Genomic DNA, 19,546 nt, shown 5'->3' on the forward strand with positions numbered 1-19,546 from the left:
TCTCAGGCTCAGTTTAGAGTCATAGAAAGGCACAGGAATTAATTTCTGGGCATAGGCAGCATTATGGGATACACATCATAAGGTCACCCCAAGACATTTGTTAAAACATCTTGCTATGCACAAAAAAGTCAAGGTTTCACTTGCCTGTGGTTGTTGTGAAGATGCAGGTACTTCTGAGAAAATCATGTGGGGTTCTCTGAAAATTTTTGCCACTGGAATTTTTATGGAATTTTAATAGTGCAGCAATAGAAAGTTGCCTTAGATAAAATATACCTTATTTAACATAATAAATATCCAGTTTTTATTGTGAACCTTATGTCTTTTATTTCTGCTTTACTTTAGAGCCTCTTGTCCGTCACCCTGATTTTCGCTTGTTTGCATGCATGAATCCAGCTACAGATGTTGGAAAGAGAAATCTTCCTCTAGGAATAAGAAACAGGTAGGAAATAATGATTCTGGGACAAAATAGTCACTGTCTTTTTCAGAGTTTAATTAGTTTCAGGAGTTGACCAGAATGCCTTATCTGAAGCCTGAGGATACAAGTCTGGACTCAAATTTACTGCCTGTGAGAGATGCTTTCCACATTATGGTGAAGGTTTTTCGTGAAATAGAATCAGCAAAATACTTTGGTGAAGTAGCTGAGCTGTGAGCAAGTGGTCTAGCAGTAGTGTAGAGTGTTGTCAGTGGGGGCAGGAAATTATTATTCTTCACAAGCTGTCAGTACCTGGGAATGCTACTGCAGCAGTTTATGTTCCTGATTGGAGTAATAAAGACAAGTAAGTGCTTTGTGTCTGTTTAGCAGCCATTCTCTTGATAACTCAGAAGTGTTGATGATCCTTGCAAAAAGCTTCATGTCCAGTCTCGTTCACTAAAAAGGAAGAGGATTTGCAGGGTGGCACAGATGTGTGATATTCAAAATATTTGATGTGTGGTCTTAAAACATGTAAGTTGTGGCAAGGAAATTGGAATTGTGGCGGATGCATTCTTCAGTGCCATCTACCTTCCTGTATGCACAGATGTCCTGCTTGATGCAGTTTCCCTCATGAGTGCCAAAAGTTGCATGTATAGTCCCTTCCCAGATTCCTAAACACTTTGCAAGACTGTGGGGATGCACCACCTATGTGTAACTAGTCATTTGTAGTTTCCAGTGGCAAAGCAAGGTTTTATTGCTATTGGCTGTCTTGCAGAATCGTGAAAGGAAAGAAAGTGATTGTAATACAGGAGAGAGTCCAGCGTCAGCATAACTTGCTAAGTTTAAATGAATTTGTATTTCTATTTGTCAAAAATACCTACTACTATTTGTCAAAAATAGCTACAGCTGTGTCAGTACTGCATTGTTCAGGCTGTAACATTCAGGTATCTATTGCAAATTGTTTAAAATTGTAATTTAAGTCACATTGTTCACTTTCAGTCTAAGAAATTAAACTAATTCAGATAAATTACTTGAAAGTATTAGTAATACCTTATTTTTCAACTGCTCTGGTTCTTGAGTCTGTCTGTAGGTTTGACAGTCTATAGGTCTATAGCTTTAACTACCCGTATTCTGTTACTTAAAAATTTAAAATGTTACATGCCATGAGATTTATGTATAACATGATTTTTCAATATGGTCAGGTGCCTTAAGTGCTACAGATTGATTTGATTCTTTCAGGTTTACTGAACTTTATGTAGAAGAATTGAGAAATGAAGGAGACTTGCAGATTCTTATCATGGATTATCTGAGAAGCTTGAATGTGAACAAAAGCACAGTACAAGGAATTGTGAAGTGAGTTGACTGTAATCTCTTATAATTCTTGATGAAATAAGTCACAAAAAGAAAGTATGTAACTGTAGTCCATGGCTAAACTGCTTTGGGAAACAACTGTAATGCTCCCCATGGAGCAGTTGGCATAGCTTTAGGAAACAGAAGAGCATGGACATCCATCTTGATTCTGAGGGTTTCTGTACTTGTGGGAAGGAGATTTCTATTTTTTATTAATTCAGAATTGTTTTCTTGGTGGCACCAGTTAAAAAGTATTGTTGTTTCAGTCCTGTTTCATATCTGAGAGACTAAAATGGTTGTATTTGTCTAGAGTTACTTTTCTTTCCTGTAGTGTAAGGTGAACTATCTCACATTTAGAATACTTGGAGTTTATAGTCACTCCCTGTATATCAAGCTCTCTCAAAAATACACTTCTAAAAATACTCTGTTGTTTTGCTTCACTGATTGTACAGATGGCAAAGCTTGGCATGGCTTTCCCAGCCTGGAGCTTCTAAGAAAAGTTCCAGTTGGGAATAAGCTGAGGTGTTCATACTTGGGTTTGAATTCCTTGGAGCAGTGGTCTGATCAGTAACAGCTCTGTGTAAATTTGTTTTTGCAGCTTTTATTTGTCTGTGAGAAAGGAAGCAGAAACAAAGTTGGTGGATGGAACTGGCCACAGACCTCACTACAGTCTCCGTACCCTGTGCAGGGCATTGAGATTTGCAGCATCTAATCCGTGTGGCAGCATAGCGCGCTCCCTGTATGAGGTGATCACCTGTGCTAGCATTTGTTTCAGTGTGTATTCACTACAGAGGTTGTTTGGGTAAAAGATAATCCTCTCTAGGTTCAGTATTGAACAGAAATGGTTCTTTAATCTGTATCTTTTCCCCTACTTTTCGTATTTATCACCGAAAATAATTCTTCTTCTTAGGGTTTCTGTTTGAGTTTCCTGACACAGCTTGACAGAGGTTCTCACCCAGTGGTTCAAAAGCTAATTTGCCAGCATATAGTCTCTGGCAACATCAAAAGCCTTCTCAAGCAGGTAGGCAACTAAGATTATGAAGATCTGTCTGGTATTTAAAGTGGAATTTATTTTGAGTTGTCTTCTCTCCTTTTTTTCCTCTACATTTCCTTCTTGCAGTTCTGTTTTTCATTTTATAAAGATAAGAACTAGAAAAAATTAGTACCATTCTTCTGTAGTTTTTCAGTTTGCTTGAATGTTTGTATGTGAGCTCATTTATTTGTTTATTTATTCAGGCTTCCAGCACTGTGGAGTGTGGGCAGCTTAATGCAGTGGCTCCAACTGTAAAGCTTTCACAGACTTTTGAGGAGCTTTCTCAGGCTTTATATTTTTAAACTCTGAATGCAGAACATATGGATATGAAGAAGCATCTGTGCTTTGTCTTTTATGGGAAAGGAAGAATATCACTAGTGCTGGGAACCGAGCACGAGTTTGCATGGGGGATGGGGAAGCCAGTTTAAGAGATGGGTATTGGTTTCAAAATCAACCCTTTCGTACTGGAAAATGTGTCTGAGCATAAAAAGATTAAAGCAAAGTTCCTGCCTGAAAATGCCCTTCAAAATTCAGTGCTAGGCTCTTGAGACATTTTTATCTTCATGGCACTGGCAAAGATTCCTGCTTCATGACCCTGAAATAATCTGGTCAGGTTTTTCCTGTAATTTGCATTCTGTGACAGTGCTTATTGCAGGAGTGCTCAGGGATTGATTTAAAATTTCTTTACAGCATAGGTAGCAGTGGTGTAACAGTAGTTGTTTTCATTAGTAAATTGAAACCCGTTTGTATAATCTGTGATTTCTATCATGTCTCCTTAGCAAATACCAAAACCCCAAGGAGGGAGTTTTATACTTATAGAAGGATACTGGATTTCAGCTGGGGACAAAGAACCTACAGTAGATGAGAGTTACGTGCTCACCCCTTCAGTTAAGCTTAATCTGAAAGACATTGTCAGGGTTGTGTCTGCAGGGTAAGTGTTTCAAGTTTTTAGTTAAAAATATAGGTTAAATATGTTTGTTTAGGCATTGAGTGTTGGTGCCCCTCTAAGTCTATGAATAATGTCTATTTTCCTTCTACTTTACAGTTGACTTTTCATTATAGAGTGACTTGAAATTTATACATATGTTTCTTGTTTCCTTAAAACATCTTGCTGCCATACCTAGTTTTATTTAAATTCTGATCTAGAAATTTGCAGTTAGAATAACCTGCTTATTTCACACTGCCATGAAAAACTTCAGGGGTAGCTGTTAGCACTTGGGAGTAAAGTTATTTGTATTTGCCTGTTAGTGTGTGATCTTGGATACCCTAAATGAGTGAAGTGGTGGTGTTTTGGTAATGTGGTTTAATAATGTTGACACCTTGTGTGTGAGAAAGGCATGGCTCCTGCTTCTAACCCACTATTTTGGTCATGGCTTTTAGGACTCATCCAGTACTGATTCAAGGAGAGACCTCTGTTGGTAAAACCAGTTTAATTCGCTGGTTGGCTGCTGCTACTGGGAATCATTGTGTAAGGATTAACAACCATGAGCATACTGATATCCAAGAATATATTGGCTGTTACACATCAGATGCCTCTGGAAAGCTGGTATTTAAGGAGGGTAAGTGAGCATGTTCTATATACTCCAAATTCCTGTCTCATTTCAATGGCCAGGGCTTTTTTTCTTCTTTTCTGCTTAACATGTCTGGTTTATTACAATGGAGAGATGACCTGTCATAAAGTTAGTAGTTGCACTTTATTCGTAATCACTTGTGTGAATTTCATTGAATTCTGAAAAGTTCATGTCTGTCTGATCATGCTTGTCCTATTGGACCTAAAGATGATAAGTCAACAATTTAAACAATACTGTTGCTTCCTTCTCTAGATCAGTGTTTATCCTGAATGAAAATGGGTTGGTAAAAGTATCTGAGTGCGTGCTTCTGTTAGATTTGCTTGATAAGATTTTTAACTTGGAATTTTTCCGTTCCCCCCAAGGCATTCTCATAGATGCAATGAGAAAGGGCTACTGGATTGTTCTAGATGAATTGAATTTGGCTCCCACTGATGTTCTGGAGGCTCTCAACCGCTTGTTGGATGATAACAGAGAGCTGTTCATTACTGAGACTCAGGAAGTTGTCAAAGCTCACCCTCGCTTCATGCTGTTTGCCACACAGAACCCTCCAGGTCTCTATGGTGGCAGAAAGGTCTGTATGATCTATTTATTTGGGTAGGTAAGACTTTAGGGAATTAATCTCTCTCATACATAAAGTGTGATGTGAGAACCTTTTCATGTGTAGCAGCATGAATCTCTCAAGAGGGAGGGAGTTGAGGTGGCTGTGGACTGTCAGTACAGCTGGCTTCTGTTTAGATGAGTTGCTTGTTTCACAGATGCAGAATTTCTAATTCATTTTAGGTAGTTGAGATTTAAGTGATTTACTGAACTGGAGTTCATGTGTATTTTACGTGACTCAGCATTTCTTGTCCAAGAGCACTGGAAAAGAGATTCTACTTAGGCTATAGAAGTCCATTTTGTACTGGTTTTTGTCTGGAATAGGTAATTTTCTTTGTAGTGACTGGTATGGTGCTGTGTTTTGGATTTGTGATCAAAACAGTGTTGATAGCACAGGGATGTCTTAGTTATTGCTGGGCAGTGCTTGCACAGCTTCAAGGCCTTTTCTGCTTCTCACACTGCCCCACCTACTTGTGGAGTAGCGTGGGAGTGCTGGAGAAGCTGTGAGGGGACATAGCTGGGACAGCTGACCAAAGGGATGTTCCATGTCATATATCAAAACTCAGCAGTCAAAACTGGGGGGAGGGGGAGGAAGAGGGGGATGTTCAGTGTTTGTTTCCCTAAATAACACTGGTGTGTGATGAAGCCCATATTTCCTGGGGATGGCTGAATACCTGCTTATTGATGTGAAGCAATGAATTAATTCCTGATTTTTCTTTGTTTGCACACGCACCTTTTGCTTTACTTATGAAACTGTCTTTGTCTCAGCCTAAAAGTTTTATCACTTCTATCATTCCAATTCTCCCATTGTAGGGAGAGTGTGCTTGTGGTTTTACAATATTTAGCTGCCTAGGCCCTTAAAACACACAATCCATTTTAAAGGTTTTGTCCTCACCCAGACTCTCTTGTGCTTTCTTTCAATGTTCATGTGTGTGTGTTAATTGGTATGCTATGACACTATCCCTATTTCCTTTGGTTGTGTAGGGGAAGATCTATAAGCAATATCAAAGGAAAAAGTTTGAGCAGTAGTGTGGTCTCATATTTTAGGTTTTGTCCAGAGCCTTCAGAAATCGTTTTGTGGAGCTGCATTTTGATGAACTGCCAAGTGCTGAACTGGAAACCATCCTGCACAGGAGATGCAGTTTGCCACCTTCTTACTGCAGCAAGCTTGTCAAAGTCATGTTAGACCTGCAAGTATGAGAGTCTTCCTTCTTTTAGTCTAACAAATGCAAACATATTTCAAAGTAACATGTACAAAGTAGTAGAAATTCCTTTGAGGGGGAGGTATTGTTAGCTGATGGACATTTACAATTCTAAACCATGGAGAGAACCCACCAAGGTACAAATTTCAGTGGTTAAGACAAAGAATTGGAAAGCTGATGTCAGATTTGAGAGAAAGCTACGAGGAAAAAAAACCAAAAAAACCAGACATCTTGGGATTTGATGTGTAGAATTATCCCTTTCTCTGGAGCCAAAGTACAGTACTGGATTTGTAGGTGTCTTTGGGTCACATGAAATTTGGTATTATTTCTAAGCAGCAATTTTGGATATGTTTGGCCATTCCTGTATTCAACAGGCATTTGACACTTATTATGTAGCTAAAACTACCTCATATTTGAAAGCAATTACAGCAGCACAAACTGGATTTTGTTTTATTCCAAGTACCTATTTTATTCTTAGTTGATTTTTTTAAAAATTATTATTATTGTCGAAATTCTTTTGTTCCTGGTGCTCATCAAATACCCGCCTAAAAAGAATTAGTCTTTAAGAGTTGTGACTCTACTAGGGTTTTTTGTTGTTGTTGTTCATGGAATTTTCTTGTTACAATGTCACTGCAGAGAGTGGTGGTTAGCTTTGCTTGAAGTATTTGGACGAGTTCATGAAAAAATAGCTCCCATTTTGTTCTTGTGTCAGTCTTACCGCAGAGGCTCGACAGTGTTTGCTGGGAAGCATGGATTCATTACCCTGCGGGATCTGTTCCGCTGGGCTGAAAGGTACAGGTTGGCAGAACAGCTGCAGAAGGAGTATGACTGGCTTCAGCACTTAGCAAATGATGGTGAGCTCTGCTGCCCTGGCTTTTTTAAGTGTCTGTAGAATCACTTTCCAGCCCCACTTCTTAAGTGTAAATTTTTGTTGCTGATTACCCAGGTAGTAATTGCTTTCTCTCTTCCTCTGTTTTGCAGGTTTTATGCTTCTGGCAGGCAGAGTCAGGAAACAGGAGGAGGTGGATGTTATTCAAAATGTCATTGAAAAACACTTCAAGAAAAAAATATACCCTGAGTCTCTCTTCTCAGGGGAAAGTGTCAAAAAGCTACTGGGTGAGTTTCCTATAGGGACCCCACTGGTAGATCTCTAGATGTAACTGAAGCTGATGGATTGCTTTCTGTTGTACAGCTAAGTCTTCCACGTGGATGTCAGTGATGGACAGAGATTTTAACCATGTTGTCTGGACTCAAGGGATGAGGAGACTTGCCATTTTGGTGGGACGAGCCCTGGAGTTTGGTGAACCAGTACTGCTGGTGGGAGACACTGGGTAATCCTGCTTCTTGTGATGTTCTTGGTAGTGCTTCACTGGCTGCTGAGTTGGACACAGTGATTGTGTGGGCTTCAGTGCTTCTTTGATCTGAGACATTTGAGCCTTTCTCATGGCAGGCTTGCAACTGCTGTTTTTCACAGTTCCTTTTTGAGGGGAAGCAATTGCATCTCGTTTAACCCAAGTCTTTGATGGGTTTATCTGCATTGTATAACTACACAGAAGTTATATAAAAGTAGTAAAATGAAAATGAGCTGATTTCTGTCCCCATCTTTACAAGGTGCCCTGTAGAATCTCAGTGTGCCTCACTGTAGTGCCTGCTTTTGGGGTATTGTGGCATTTTTCTCTTTGAGAACACATTCAATTTACATGTTTTAAGAGCTTGAATATAGCCTTGCTACCACTTCTTCACCTCATATGCTGTAGAGGAGGTCATAGAAGTAGATAATGTCTGCTTTGTGCTGGTTATAAATTTGTAGCCTAAATTTTTGTAGAAGAGAAGGAAAGAAAAATGCAAGAAAAGAGAGAAGAAAAATTTACTTGGGTAGTAAATGAAAACTAGGTACTCGGTGGTTTATTTCCTCGGACTTAGGCTTGGTCCAGACGTGTAGCAGTTCTAGTTCAGTGAAATGTTAGGCTGGTTGGGTATCTGTAAGGGCAAGCTGAAAAAATTTGACTTTCAACATGCAGAAATGTATCTATGCAGGTATTCATTTAAATTTAATTAAAGGCCTCTTGGGCAAGTCAGCAACAGTTGTGCCAAAAATGGCTTCACTTTGCATACATTTCTTTAAAGGAAAGGAGCAGAAGGAAATTTGTGTGTTGGGCCTTTGCCTCATAGCTCTTCAATGAAAGTATGAATCCTGTCCAAAGTGAGCTGATTGTTTGGTTTTGCTTCTTTTTTAAATTCATCCTTTTTAATGAAATTACTTCGTTGCAGGTGTGGTAAAACTACCATTTGTCAGATCTTTGCAGCATTAGCAAATCAGAAGCTGTACTCAGTGAATTGCCACCTGCATATGGAGACATCAGACTTCTTGGGAGGGCTGCGACCAGTCAGGCAGAGGTCCAAAGACCAGGTTTGTCTTGCACCAGTAATAGCTTGGATGGTGGGACCATGGAAGTAAAAAGTAGCGGTTATGACTTCACTTCCTTTTCCATTTCTTAGGAGGAATCTGATGGTTCTAGACTCTTTGAGTGGTGTGATGGACCTCTTGTTTTAGCAATGAAAGAGGAGGGGTTTTTTCTCCTTGATGAAATTTCTTTAGCTGATGATTCTGTACTAGAGCGACTTAACAGGTATGTCTTAAATGTGGTAGTACTAAGCATCCTCAATGTGTCTGTTCATTATCCAAACATAAGTGGGGTAAATCTGACTTCTTTTAGGCACATTTGTTTCCTGGCTTAGGTGAGGTGTTCTCTTGCTAAAAAGGACAATGGTACAAATAAAACTTAAAATCTCTAGTTTACCATCTGCAGTATTAATATTTTCAGCCTGTCAGCGAGCTCTTGAAATTATGCCTCTTGTCAAATCCCAGGAACAAAATCTAGTTATTCCCCTCTTTTGTGTGTGTCTAAAAAAAAAAAAACAACAACAACAACAACAAAAAAACCAGAACAACTAAAATATAAGTTTAACTTCATTATCTATTTGCAGTATCCCTCATTTTAGTCTTTTCTGTTACCTGTTATATTGGGTAAAGGAAAGTTTATCCAGGCCGATTAATGTGATTTTCATTTTTAAGTGACCTTTTGAAGTGTGGAACAGAATTTAAAATTAGCAATTTTTTTTATCCATTTCTCTAGTGTTCTTGAAGCTGAAAAGACATTGGTACTTGCTGAAAAAGGTGGTCAAGATGATGAGGAGAATGAGGTAGAACTATTAGTTGCAGGAAAGAAATTCCGTATCCTTGCGACCATGAACCCTGGAGGTGACTTTGGGAAAAAAGAGGTAACGTCAAAACATCTGGAAATACAGCATGCATCTTTCTGGTTTTACTGGCCATTAAGTGGTTGGAGGTGCAATGCCAAAATGTGTCATGCCAATTCTGGCATCCAGTGCTTTCTAGTTGGCATCTGCTTCATCACTCTAAATGAGGATTGGGGTGAATCTGTTTTCTGCCACTTCCGTGGGCTGTCACTTTGGTGTTATAAATGACTACTCAGCAAAACATCAAAGGAAGCTTCAGGCCTCTCAATACTCAGGCTTAATATGTAGAATACTTCAAGTGCAGGATCTGTGACTTGTGAAGCAAGTAAATCCAGCTCTCTGGGGTAGTACGAAGTTGTGTAACAGATTGTTCTCACTAATCCTATTCAGACAGTGATGGTCCTCTTGTGTTTCTTGGTGAATAATGAACATCACATCGCAGAAGATGTTTTTCATTTATTGCAAAAAATGGTTTCTGAAGTTGAGAATTAAGTAATTTAAAACATGTTAAAGAAAACCCATAAGACAACAAAACCCTGCAACTTTTAAGCAGTGTTGGAAGCTAGGTCTATAAAAAAGAACCAGAAGCTCTTTTACTCAAAACAAGATGGGTACTCCATTTAAAGTGGTTTCTGGAATAGAGAACCACTCATTGTGAAGCCATGTGTTTAAACAGGATTTATTTCTGCATTGCATTTGTGCTACTAATTTTTGCTTGACCAATTCAGCCAAGAAAGAGAGAAAGTAGAGAAGCGGGTTGTAATTGAAGGCAAATTTCCATGTGGTTTTCTTTTAAGCAAAGGGAGATTACAGAGCCATTGTTTGATACATGATGTCCTAGAATGAAATGTAGGTTTGGTGCTTGCAAACCAGCTCAGTTTCTTCCCGTATTCCTTTGAACTTTCTTTACAACACATTTCCTGCATTGATACCACTACTAGAAGTTTTAAAAATCCTCCTTTTTGCAAAGATTTTGCAAAGTGTCTCTGTCAAAATTAGAAGGAAAGGTCTATCTTGTTCACTTTATTTATTGTTTACAAGTGCAGTGACGACAAGGCTGTTGTTAACAGAGCCCTAAGGAAGATGATGTAATGAATCTTTAATTGCTCTGTTACTCTGCTTGTTTGCAGCTTTCCCCTGCGCTGCGCAACAGATTTACAGAAATATGGTGCCCACAGAGCAATGGCCGGGATGATTTGGTACAGATTGTAAAACACAATCTTCATCCAGGATTGTCTCTGGGTGCAATAAATCACGAGGGTAGGTATTTCTCTGTGTTGGTATTCAAATACTGCTAAGAAAATAAGGAGGTTGGAGGCTGCCAACCTTTCTTCAGAATTTATAGCAGTGTGACCCTTTCTCTGCTACATTTTTCCCTTAGGACAGTATGATATATTTTGAGTTTGTTCTTCCCTCACTGTGTATGTTACAGCCAGAAGTAGGTTCAGGGCTGTGTTTACTTCACCATCCAGATAGCTGAACTATCCCCAGCCCTTCAGTGTCCCAACTTGGTTTTAATGTAGAGTGTTGAAAGACTGGACACTTCACTTTCTGCCAGCAGCTTCACTGTTAGTATTAGTCACCTGATTCTGTCTTGTTACCGGTATTTAAAAGGATCTGTAACGACAGCTCAGGCATGAACTTACTCTTGTGTTACTGTTTTTCTAGTATGTAGAGTACCCATCCACATTGCTCATGCAGCTGTACCTACTTTAGAGATGTTTTTACAACAGTGTAGCAGATGTGACCAAAACAATTATTTTACAACTCAAATTTATTTGGGTTTGTGTGTGTTTGTTTGTTTGTTTACATTCTTTTTAGGGGCAGACATAGCAGAACTTATGATGGACTTTGTTGAATGGCTGACTAATCAAGAGTTTGGTCGCCAGTGTATTCTCAGTGTGAGAGACATCTTGTCCTGGGTTAATTTTATGAATGTCATGGTAGAGGATGAGTCGGGTTCTGCCAAGGCATGTAGCCGCCTTAACGTTTCCCCAGTGATGTCTTTTATCCATGCTGCATGTTTGGTGTATATTGATGGAATAGGATCAGGTAAGTCTTCAGTGCTCATTTGGTAGCAGAAAATATGAAACTGTGTATTTGTATTAATATTTTTTAGTCAAATGCAAACAAAATGCTTTGGGGCAGCATGGGACTCTTCTGAGAGAAGCTTTTACTTCTATTTAACAATCTCTATGTCATGTGCCTTTTCTGTGTTTCAGTAGCAAGAGTTTGAGTAATACAGCAAGCTAAAGTAAATTAGAGGGATTAATAATATTACAAAGGCTAGCACACAAGTAAAGAAAAGCTGTGTTTTCTATTGAGTCTTCTGAGCTGATACAGTACTTAAGCACATGAGCACATATTAATCTCTCTATCCCCTGCTCCACATGTGAGCATCTGTCTGTGCTGGCCTGTACCATGCACATAGCTGAGAATGCATCTTTGTGCCTTTGGCTGCTGGCCCAGCTAATAAATAGTAGATAAGGGAGAGGAGGGAAAGTGAAAGGCACAAGAAATGCCAGAAAAGAAAGCCTGGGGGGGGCTATGGTGAAGGATCAAGGTGGTTGTGATGGTAGAAGAAAGGGAGTTGGAAATACGGTACCCTTAGTTCTGTTGCTCACAGAGCAATCTGTCCATGGTAAATAGTACTGGAAGCACTGTCAAGCAAATACATTAAAATGAAATAAAAACCTGCATGCACATGAAGGGATTGAGTTTCTTGTCATAAGATGAATGTGCCTAGTTATGTTTTGAAGCACACTTAACTTTTCTAATTACAGGTACAACATCCTGCTCAGCTGACATGGCTTTATTAGCTCGTGATAAATGCCTGACATTCTTAAGTGAGAAAATGAGTCAGTTCTTTGAGCTGACTGATTATCAGAAGAATGAACTAAAGATTTATGACAGAACAAAGGAAAAAGAGTTCGTATGGATGGACAACTTTATGGGAATTCACCCATTTTTTATTCCAAGAGGCAAGAGACTGTGGGAGTGGGTGGACATTTATTCTGTGATTTATATTTTCAGTAGTTTTGTTATTCACTAAATCTCAGTAGGATACCTGAACCATCAGAGAGCAATTTATTGGTTTTTAAGCCTTAGAAAAATGCCTTTTCTGCCTCCAAGTGTGTAGATTGCAACTCAGTCACATTTATTAAGAAGACACATCTGTTCATTCCCTTTTTTCATTACTTCTTAATGGTTAATGGGCTAGTTTTCATAGACTGTTTTTTGGTGCAACAAAGCTTTTTTTAATTTGGAGTTGTGATTTTCTGTCACTTCTGCATGCTCAGAACGCCTGTTAACTTCCACTAACTAAAGCTGTACAAAGCATGGAAAGCAGGGGTCCTAAATACAAAGCTAAACAGACTGGAGGTTAATGCCTGGCCTTGCTCTAGGCTCTCAAAGATTTGCTACAATTTTTGCAAAATTATTTAGTCCCTGCATTTCAGTCCCTTGTGGGACAAATTAATGCAAATGGAATTAACAAAACACTGCTTCTTACCCTTAAAATGCAGTGACAGGACTAAAAATTGATGACTGTGAGCTTTCTAACTCACCTGGTTAGTTTTTAGCACATGGACCTATGTGTTCCTAATGCTGTATTAATTGTTCATATTTGAACTTTCTGGCATTCATGGATTGTGGTAGTCATGCATAAAATTGTGCAAAGTAATGCTTTTTGGTAAGTTGCTTAGAGTTCCCCTCTGCTGATTAGATCACAAAAGGAATCTCTTGGGATCCCTTTCATACAGAACAGGTATCAAGATGTGTAGGATGCCTTGGTGATTAACACCTTGTATACCTGAGCAATGCTGTATTACACATTTGGGGGAGTGATGTCCAGGGAGCTATACTGGCAATTTGGCAGACAAGCTCTGTGTTCTCTCCCCTCTGTATGCCATAATAATAGTAAAGAAAAAGCAAAGTTTTAATTAAAGGGGTGTTCCTTCACAGAACTGGCAGTGTATGCAATAGATTAATATGTTATTCTGGAGCATGACTGAATTGTATTCCTCAGTGTCAATCCTTCAAGAGCTGCTTTTGAGTGTTAGATCCACATGACTGAAGTGCAAGGACAGATTTATGTTTTTTCAGGGATAGATGCCTAGTTTAAGTCATGAACCAGGAGGTATTGAAGTTTCATGCAAAATAAATCATATATCCGTATGCTTTTTTTGCTAAATTCAACATAAATATATGGAGTTGGGCTGAGATGCAGCTATGGGTCAAACAGAAAGTGTGTGTGCCTGATCTCTGAGAATGGCATATAAACTGGAATCTCCCTTGCTTGCTGTACTGAGATCAGCAATTTACAGACAGAGTGAGCTCATTCAGAGGCACACTGTCAGCACCTCCAGCATAAACATTCTGGTCTAATTGTTTTCTGGTTTACTTTTCCTTTGGTTTAGGCCCTGTTCTCCAGAGGAACAACACGACAGATTATGCTTTAAATGCTGGGACTACAGCAGTGAATGCACAAAGACTGTTAAGAGCTCTACAGCTTAACAAACCTATTTTGTTGGAGGGCTCACCAGGAGTGGGCAAGACCAGCCTAGTTGCTGCCCTGGCAAAAGCCTCAGGAAACTGTCTTGTTCGAATCAACCTGTCTGAGCAAACGGTAGAATAAAATATTATCTTCATTACTCAGTGTTTATGGCAGGGTAGAAGCCTTGAGTAACTTTTAAAGTGCAGGTCTCTTCAGCACTGTCTCTGAAATGTCAATTCTTCCTTCTTGGTCTCAAGATAAAACTGAATGGGAGGGGGAACCAGAAAGAGCAGTAAGCTTCTGTGAGTGAGTGCCAATTCCCAGATATTTCTGTTCTTTTCAGGTGAAGTCATGCGTATCTTTGTCTACTGTGTTTTTCTTGGCTTCTGCAACATTACTTGAAAACAGCTTTAAGGCTTTTTAGCTTTTCTGTTCCAATTTAAATTTGTGTTGTTAAATATAATAGCTGGTCACTGGAGTCCTATAATGGAAAAGCTTTTAGCATTTTGCAACTACTGAAAATTTTTAAATAGACCTAAAGTGTAGGTATTAAAAGGGAAGGGAGAAAATGTTAAGTAAAGTTAACAAATGCTGTTTATGAACTTCTGTTTAATTTTGTAATTCCTCAACTCCCCCATTCTGTTCTTTACTCCCAAAGGATGTGACAGACTTATTTGGGACAGACTTGCCTGTTGAAGGTGGGAAGGGAGGAGAATTTGCCTGGCGTGATGGACCACTCTTAGCAGCATTAAAGGCTGGACACTGGATTGTATTAGATGAGGTAAATTCAGGACAAATAAAATGGAATGTTCTAGAAGAGGAAATTTGGTGATTTGTCTTGTGGAATAAATACCTTTGAGTGCCCTCCCTTCATGGAGGCAGGTGATGACTAGATTTCTTTGAGACAAGAGGACAAGGGTTGAATCTCAGCTTGAATTGCTGCAGAAAACCAAGGATAGGTTTGATTTACATTTGAAAGTTTTTAGGGAAGAGTGTCAACAGAAGTTTTGGGGCAAGTGTTCTTCCATGGATGCAATTCCACTGAAATAGAAGGTGTTTTTCTGGGACTGACACACTGTGTTGGTTACTGATTTGAGATGGAAAAGAGTTCCATCTTGCCAGTATAAGCTATCCTGCCACTGCAGGTTTGTTCACGTACCATGTAGCACGTGCTTTCACGCATGTGTGTGCACAGATCTGCCTTCTTGGCAATATGCATTCTAATTACTTTAGAGAGCAAAATCTTCAATTCTGTAGCCCCTTGTCTACCTTCTTTTCCCCCACTATTGTGAAGAATGCCACTTTAAACAACCACTATAATTAAATAGCTGAGACTGCCTTAATTTAAAAAACAAACGAACAAAATGCTCTGAGTGCCACAAATCTGTGAACATAAATTCAGAAGAAACATCTCGAACATGCAGCTTTTATGATGGAGAATTGTTTTGTTATCACAGTGAAAAAAAACAGTACAAATAACAAGTATAAGGGTTAGTTGCTCTAGTGTAATAACAGGCTAGCTGGTGGTAATAACATGTGCTAGTTCTAGAACAGCAATGAAATGGAATTTTACCTTCTAGATATCCCAGATTATTAAACTAGAGATTATTAAACCAGAGACTATGCAAAAATGTTTTGTGGAGCATTAATATTGTATCCTTATTTCTTTCCTCAGTTGAATCTGGCTTCTCAGTCTGTGTTAGAAGGGCTAAATGCATGCTTTGACCACAGAGCTGAGATTTATGTTCCAGAATTGGGAATGAATTTTCATGTACAGCACAAGACGACTAAGATTTTTGGATGCCAGAATCCATACAGACAAGGAGGTGGAAGGAAGGGTCTCCCCAAGTCCTTTCTTAATAGATTTACACAGGCAAGCTTATTTGTTTGGTTTACACTACGTCGTGATCCTGTCTTGTAGGTTTCTGGGTGTATAAACACTCTGAATTCTCTTGATTTTATAGGTGTATGTTGATCCACTGTCAGCAGAAGATATGAAGTTTATTGGGAATACATTGTTTCCTGCTATTGATAAAACTATTATTGCTAAAATGGTTGCTTTCAATAACAAGGTAAATATATTTTAATTTCTCTTCTGTCGAAGTAGGCAGAATGCAATAAGACTAGAAAAAAATTAAGTCTAATGTTATATTTCCAAGCATTTTTATAGAGAAGTGTGTGGGTAAAAAAAGAGGGGTGAAAGTGTATGCAGAAGAAAGTAAAGAACACCACTAAACCTGGTACCTGAATTCTTGTACCACGACAGTCAGATGGTTGGTTGATAACTGACAAGGCGTTGGTTTTCATGGAAGATAAAACATTTATACACAGGAGAAAGTAGTATTCTGTGACCTTGGGTAAAATCTCTTGTGTCAGCATCTTACTGCATATTCATTTATAAGAGTGCAAGAGCAAATTGGAAAATTGAGCTGAGTGTTAGAGGAATAGTAGAGAAGAGACAAACTAAACCAAGCTTTAGTTCCTAACATGTTCAGCAAAGTAAATTCAGCCTGCTCCTTCAGTTGTCTCAGTCTTGTAAGCAGTACCAAGGCAGAAGCTCAGTCGAGTTTTTTAAAAAATATTTGAAGACCAGCTTGTGGGTGGAATAAAAGACTAGGTTTTAAATTACTTTTTTTTTTTTTTTTTTCAGATTGAAAAAGAAGTAATGGCTGAAAAGAAGTGGGGACAGAAAGGAGGACCCTGGGAGTTCAACTTACGTGATCTTTTCCGCTGGTGCCAGCTTATGCTTGTTGACCAGTCCCCAGGATGTTATGATCCAGGCCAGCATGTGTTTTTGGTGTATGGAGAAAGAATGAGAACCAGAGAAGACAAAGAAAAGGTGAGCCATGTGTTCTTCCTTGCTCTTCAGATGGTCAGGAAATATTTATAGAAATCCAAGTATAGATCTCCAATTTGAAGATTCCTTGCTATTCATTCATAGACATTTATCTCTTAAAAAAGAAAAATAGGTTTGTTTGGGGTTTTGAGGTTTGATATAGGTATCTGCTCCCCATGGCATTTGAAATACCAATTTAATTAGTGTAAAAGCAGGCAGCTGATGTAAATGAAGACAAGTAAAATAATCAAGGACTTAAACAACATACTCTTGTGTGGTTTTGTATTAAATAATATGTTTGCCACCTACTTATCCCTCTCTTGCTTAGAAATCCTGTGCTTTTGTTTAATTTCACAGCATTTAAATGGTATTAAACTGAAAGTCAGTCAGATTGTAAAACTGAAGTTACTGGCTGTACATGACGGGATATTTCCTCATGGGTTGACTTTCCCCTCCCTGTAACATTGTAATATTTTTCTGTGTTACCAAAGAGCTTATTTATGAAGTGAATTCTATCCCACTACGTTGTTAAAGAGACACATTGCTTACAGTATTTCAAGTCTGGGGAAACCATGATTAATGAAAAGGTTGCTGTGAGCAGCTCACACTCACATGGCTTGCTGCAATTTGAGTTAAATGAGCTTGTGATTTACTGTGTTAGTTACTGTCATACAGATGTGGAGCTGAGAGAAAAAGATACTTCAGACGTAAATCTTTAGAAGTGAATCTTTGGAGCAGTGGATAACTTGAACTGATAAGTCTCTTTTTTGCTCTTTTAACTGTTCTAGGTTATTTCTGTATTTAGAGACATTTTTGGCCAGGAGGCCAATGTGTATACAGGAACCAGGGAGTTTCACATCAATCCATATAATGTTCAGGTAAACTGTTGACAAGGGATTTTGTGATGGGATAGGGAAGGAAAAAACTTGCACAGCTAAACTCCCATTTGCCTCTGTTTGTCATCCCTTTCAGATTGGTTATTCAGTTCTTTCTCGTGGCAACTACATTCCTCATTCTGGCAGAACTCTCTCACTTCTGCATCATTCACTGCAGTCCCTGGAGCCCATAATGAAGTGTGTGCACATGAGCTGGATGGTGATCCTGGTGGGCCCGGCAGCTGTTGGCAAAACCAGTCTGGTGGAGCTGTTGGCCCATCTCACTGGCCACCGGCTGAAAATCATGGCGATGAACAGCGCGATGGATACAACTGAACTCCTGGGTGGATTTGAGCAGGTAAATACTGGTTTGGTAATGTTTGGCAGTATTTCTCCTTCCCACCTAATAGTGGCCAGTCTGCAGTGAGTTTGTGTTTGTAAATGGAGCCTTGGCACCACAGTCTTCTGCATGAACTGACTCCCTAATGGCCTTTTTGCAGGTTGATATCAACAGGCCATGGCAGCGCCTTTTGGAAAGGGTGGAGAATGCCGTGAGCACACTCGTAAGGGACAGTCTTCTCCTGGCAGAACTTTGTGCAGATGATGCTGAACTCGTGCTGCGTGCTTGGAGCAATTTCATCCTGAATTACAAACCCAAATCTCTGGGGGAAGGAGGTGGAAGTGTTACAGCTGAATTAGTGAGCAAACTGGAAGGAATACTTGTACTTACCCAGAGACTAAACAACAAAATAAATTCTTACACAAAGGCAGGTATGTATGGTGGGCAGTCGGAAGCACTGAAATTCTCCTGTACTGAGCTACTCAATGTATGATGCAATACAAGCTCTTACCTTGTATTCCTAATAAAGGGAACTTGGATACGTTCTTCTTGCATTTGTACTTGGAAGCACTGATAGCTGTGCTTCACGTATGTCAGCAGAATAATGTATGAGTTGGTTTTCCTTCTTTTTTTTAATCATTGTTTAAAATAAGGCATTAATACTCATCAAATTTCATCTAAAGAGGGAGAAGGGATGCAGAAAAGTACCTGTTTAGGGAGTAAAGTGTCGATCTGTTTTATATTTCTTTGTGCTTGCAAACCTTTTCTGTTCACATGGATTTTGCCCATGGGAGGCTACTGAAGAGCTGGAGCCTCTGCTGTTATGTTCCCCTAAAAAGTAGGAAGCATGTGTTTATTAACAAAATAACTACTATTTTTCTTGAATGGAACTGGAAGCTACTTTGTTGATGTAAGTCTCAGTGTAAGATGTATTTCCTTTCAGAGTTTGCTCACCTGGTAGAAGAGTTCCGACGTTTCAAGCTGCAGCAGGCCCAGGCTGCTGACTGCAACAGCCATGGCACTTTTGAATGGGTGGATGGGATGTTGGTTCAGGCCCTGCAATCTGGAGACTGGCTGTTAATGGACAATGTTAATTTCTGCAAGTAAGAGATTTTAGTGGCCTTGTTTCAGTGAATATTTTGACCTCCCCAACTGACTTTGCCTCTTACTGTGTGGTTCACAACTGAGTATTTTGCATTTGATAATACAGAGGAGCAATAAATTAGATTTTCTGGAAGAGTATCTTCCTTCTCAGACAGCTTAGCACTTGATTGTTTTCCTGTTTGTCTTTTGCTCAAGATGGGTACCGTTTTGATTTCAGAGGAGAAAGGGATCAAATTGGTACCTTTTTATGACCACATGACTTTGTTTTGAATGTAGCCCATCTGTGCTGGACCGCTTGAATGCTTTGCTTGAACCAGGAGGTGTTCTGACCATGAGTGAGAGAGGTGTCATAGATGGCACAATTCCTACAATAACTCCTCATCCAAACTTCAGGTACTTTGCATTTCTGCTTTTTTTTTTTGAGGTTTTTTTTCCCCTTATCAAATAGGTTTAGAATAAAGGTGTCATCA

General features: G+C 39.2%; 1 protein-coding gene across 1 annotated transcript in view; it reads left to right on the forward strand.

Annotated features, from left to right (window-relative positions):
- Window positions 1-19,546, forward strand: part of MDN1 (midasin AAA ATPase 1) — a gene marked incomplete at its 5' end in the record, with an annotated part of 93,899 nt that overhangs the window by 25,793 nt on the left and 48,560 nt on the right. Inside the window, 27 exons of the mRNA XM_082302889.1 lie at window positions 343-439; window positions 1,652-1,765; window positions 2,361-2,508; window positions 2,673-2,783; window positions 3,575-3,726; window positions 4,176-4,354; window positions 4,729-4,937; window positions 6,011-6,157; window positions 6,878-7,019; window positions 7,147-7,281; window positions 7,358-7,496; window positions 8,437-8,575; window positions 8,665-8,795; window positions 9,303-9,447; window positions 10,557-10,686; window positions 11,248-11,478; window positions 12,210-12,407; window positions 13,845-14,053; window positions 14,580-14,702; window positions 15,597-15,794; window positions 15,886-15,993; window positions 16,572-16,760; window positions 17,546-17,635; window positions 17,730-17,990; window positions 18,133-18,403; window positions 18,916-19,075; window positions 19,353-19,469. Of these exons, the coding sequence (XP_082159015.1) occupies window positions 343-439; window positions 1,652-1,765; window positions 2,361-2,508; window positions 2,673-2,783; window positions 3,575-3,726; window positions 4,176-4,354; window positions 4,729-4,937; window positions 6,011-6,157; window positions 6,878-7,019; window positions 7,147-7,281; window positions 7,358-7,496; window positions 8,437-8,575; window positions 8,665-8,795; window positions 9,303-9,447; window positions 10,557-10,686; window positions 11,248-11,478; window positions 12,210-12,407; window positions 13,845-14,053; window positions 14,580-14,702; window positions 15,597-15,794; window positions 15,886-15,993; window positions 16,572-16,760; window positions 17,546-17,635; window positions 17,730-17,990; window positions 18,133-18,403; window positions 18,916-19,075; window positions 19,353-19,469 (4,273 nt within the window). The remainder of the gene's footprint in view (window positions 1-342; window positions 440-1,651; window positions 1,766-2,360; window positions 2,509-2,672; window positions 2,784-3,574; window positions 3,727-4,175; window positions 4,355-4,728; window positions 4,938-6,010; window positions 6,158-6,877; window positions 7,020-7,146; window positions 7,282-7,357; window positions 7,497-8,436; window positions 8,576-8,664; window positions 8,796-9,302; window positions 9,448-10,556; window positions 10,687-11,247; window positions 11,479-12,209; window positions 12,408-13,844; window positions 14,054-14,579; window positions 14,703-15,596; window positions 15,795-15,885; window positions 15,994-16,571; window positions 16,761-17,545; window positions 17,636-17,729; window positions 17,991-18,132; window positions 18,404-18,915; window positions 19,076-19,352; window positions 19,470-19,546) is intronic.

This window comes from Coloeus monedula (genome assembly GCF_965178545.1).
Source record: "Coloeus monedula genome assembly, chromosome: 2".
Taxonomy (NCBI): Eukaryota; Metazoa; Chordata; class Aves; order Passeriformes; family Corvidae; genus Coloeus; species Coloeus monedula.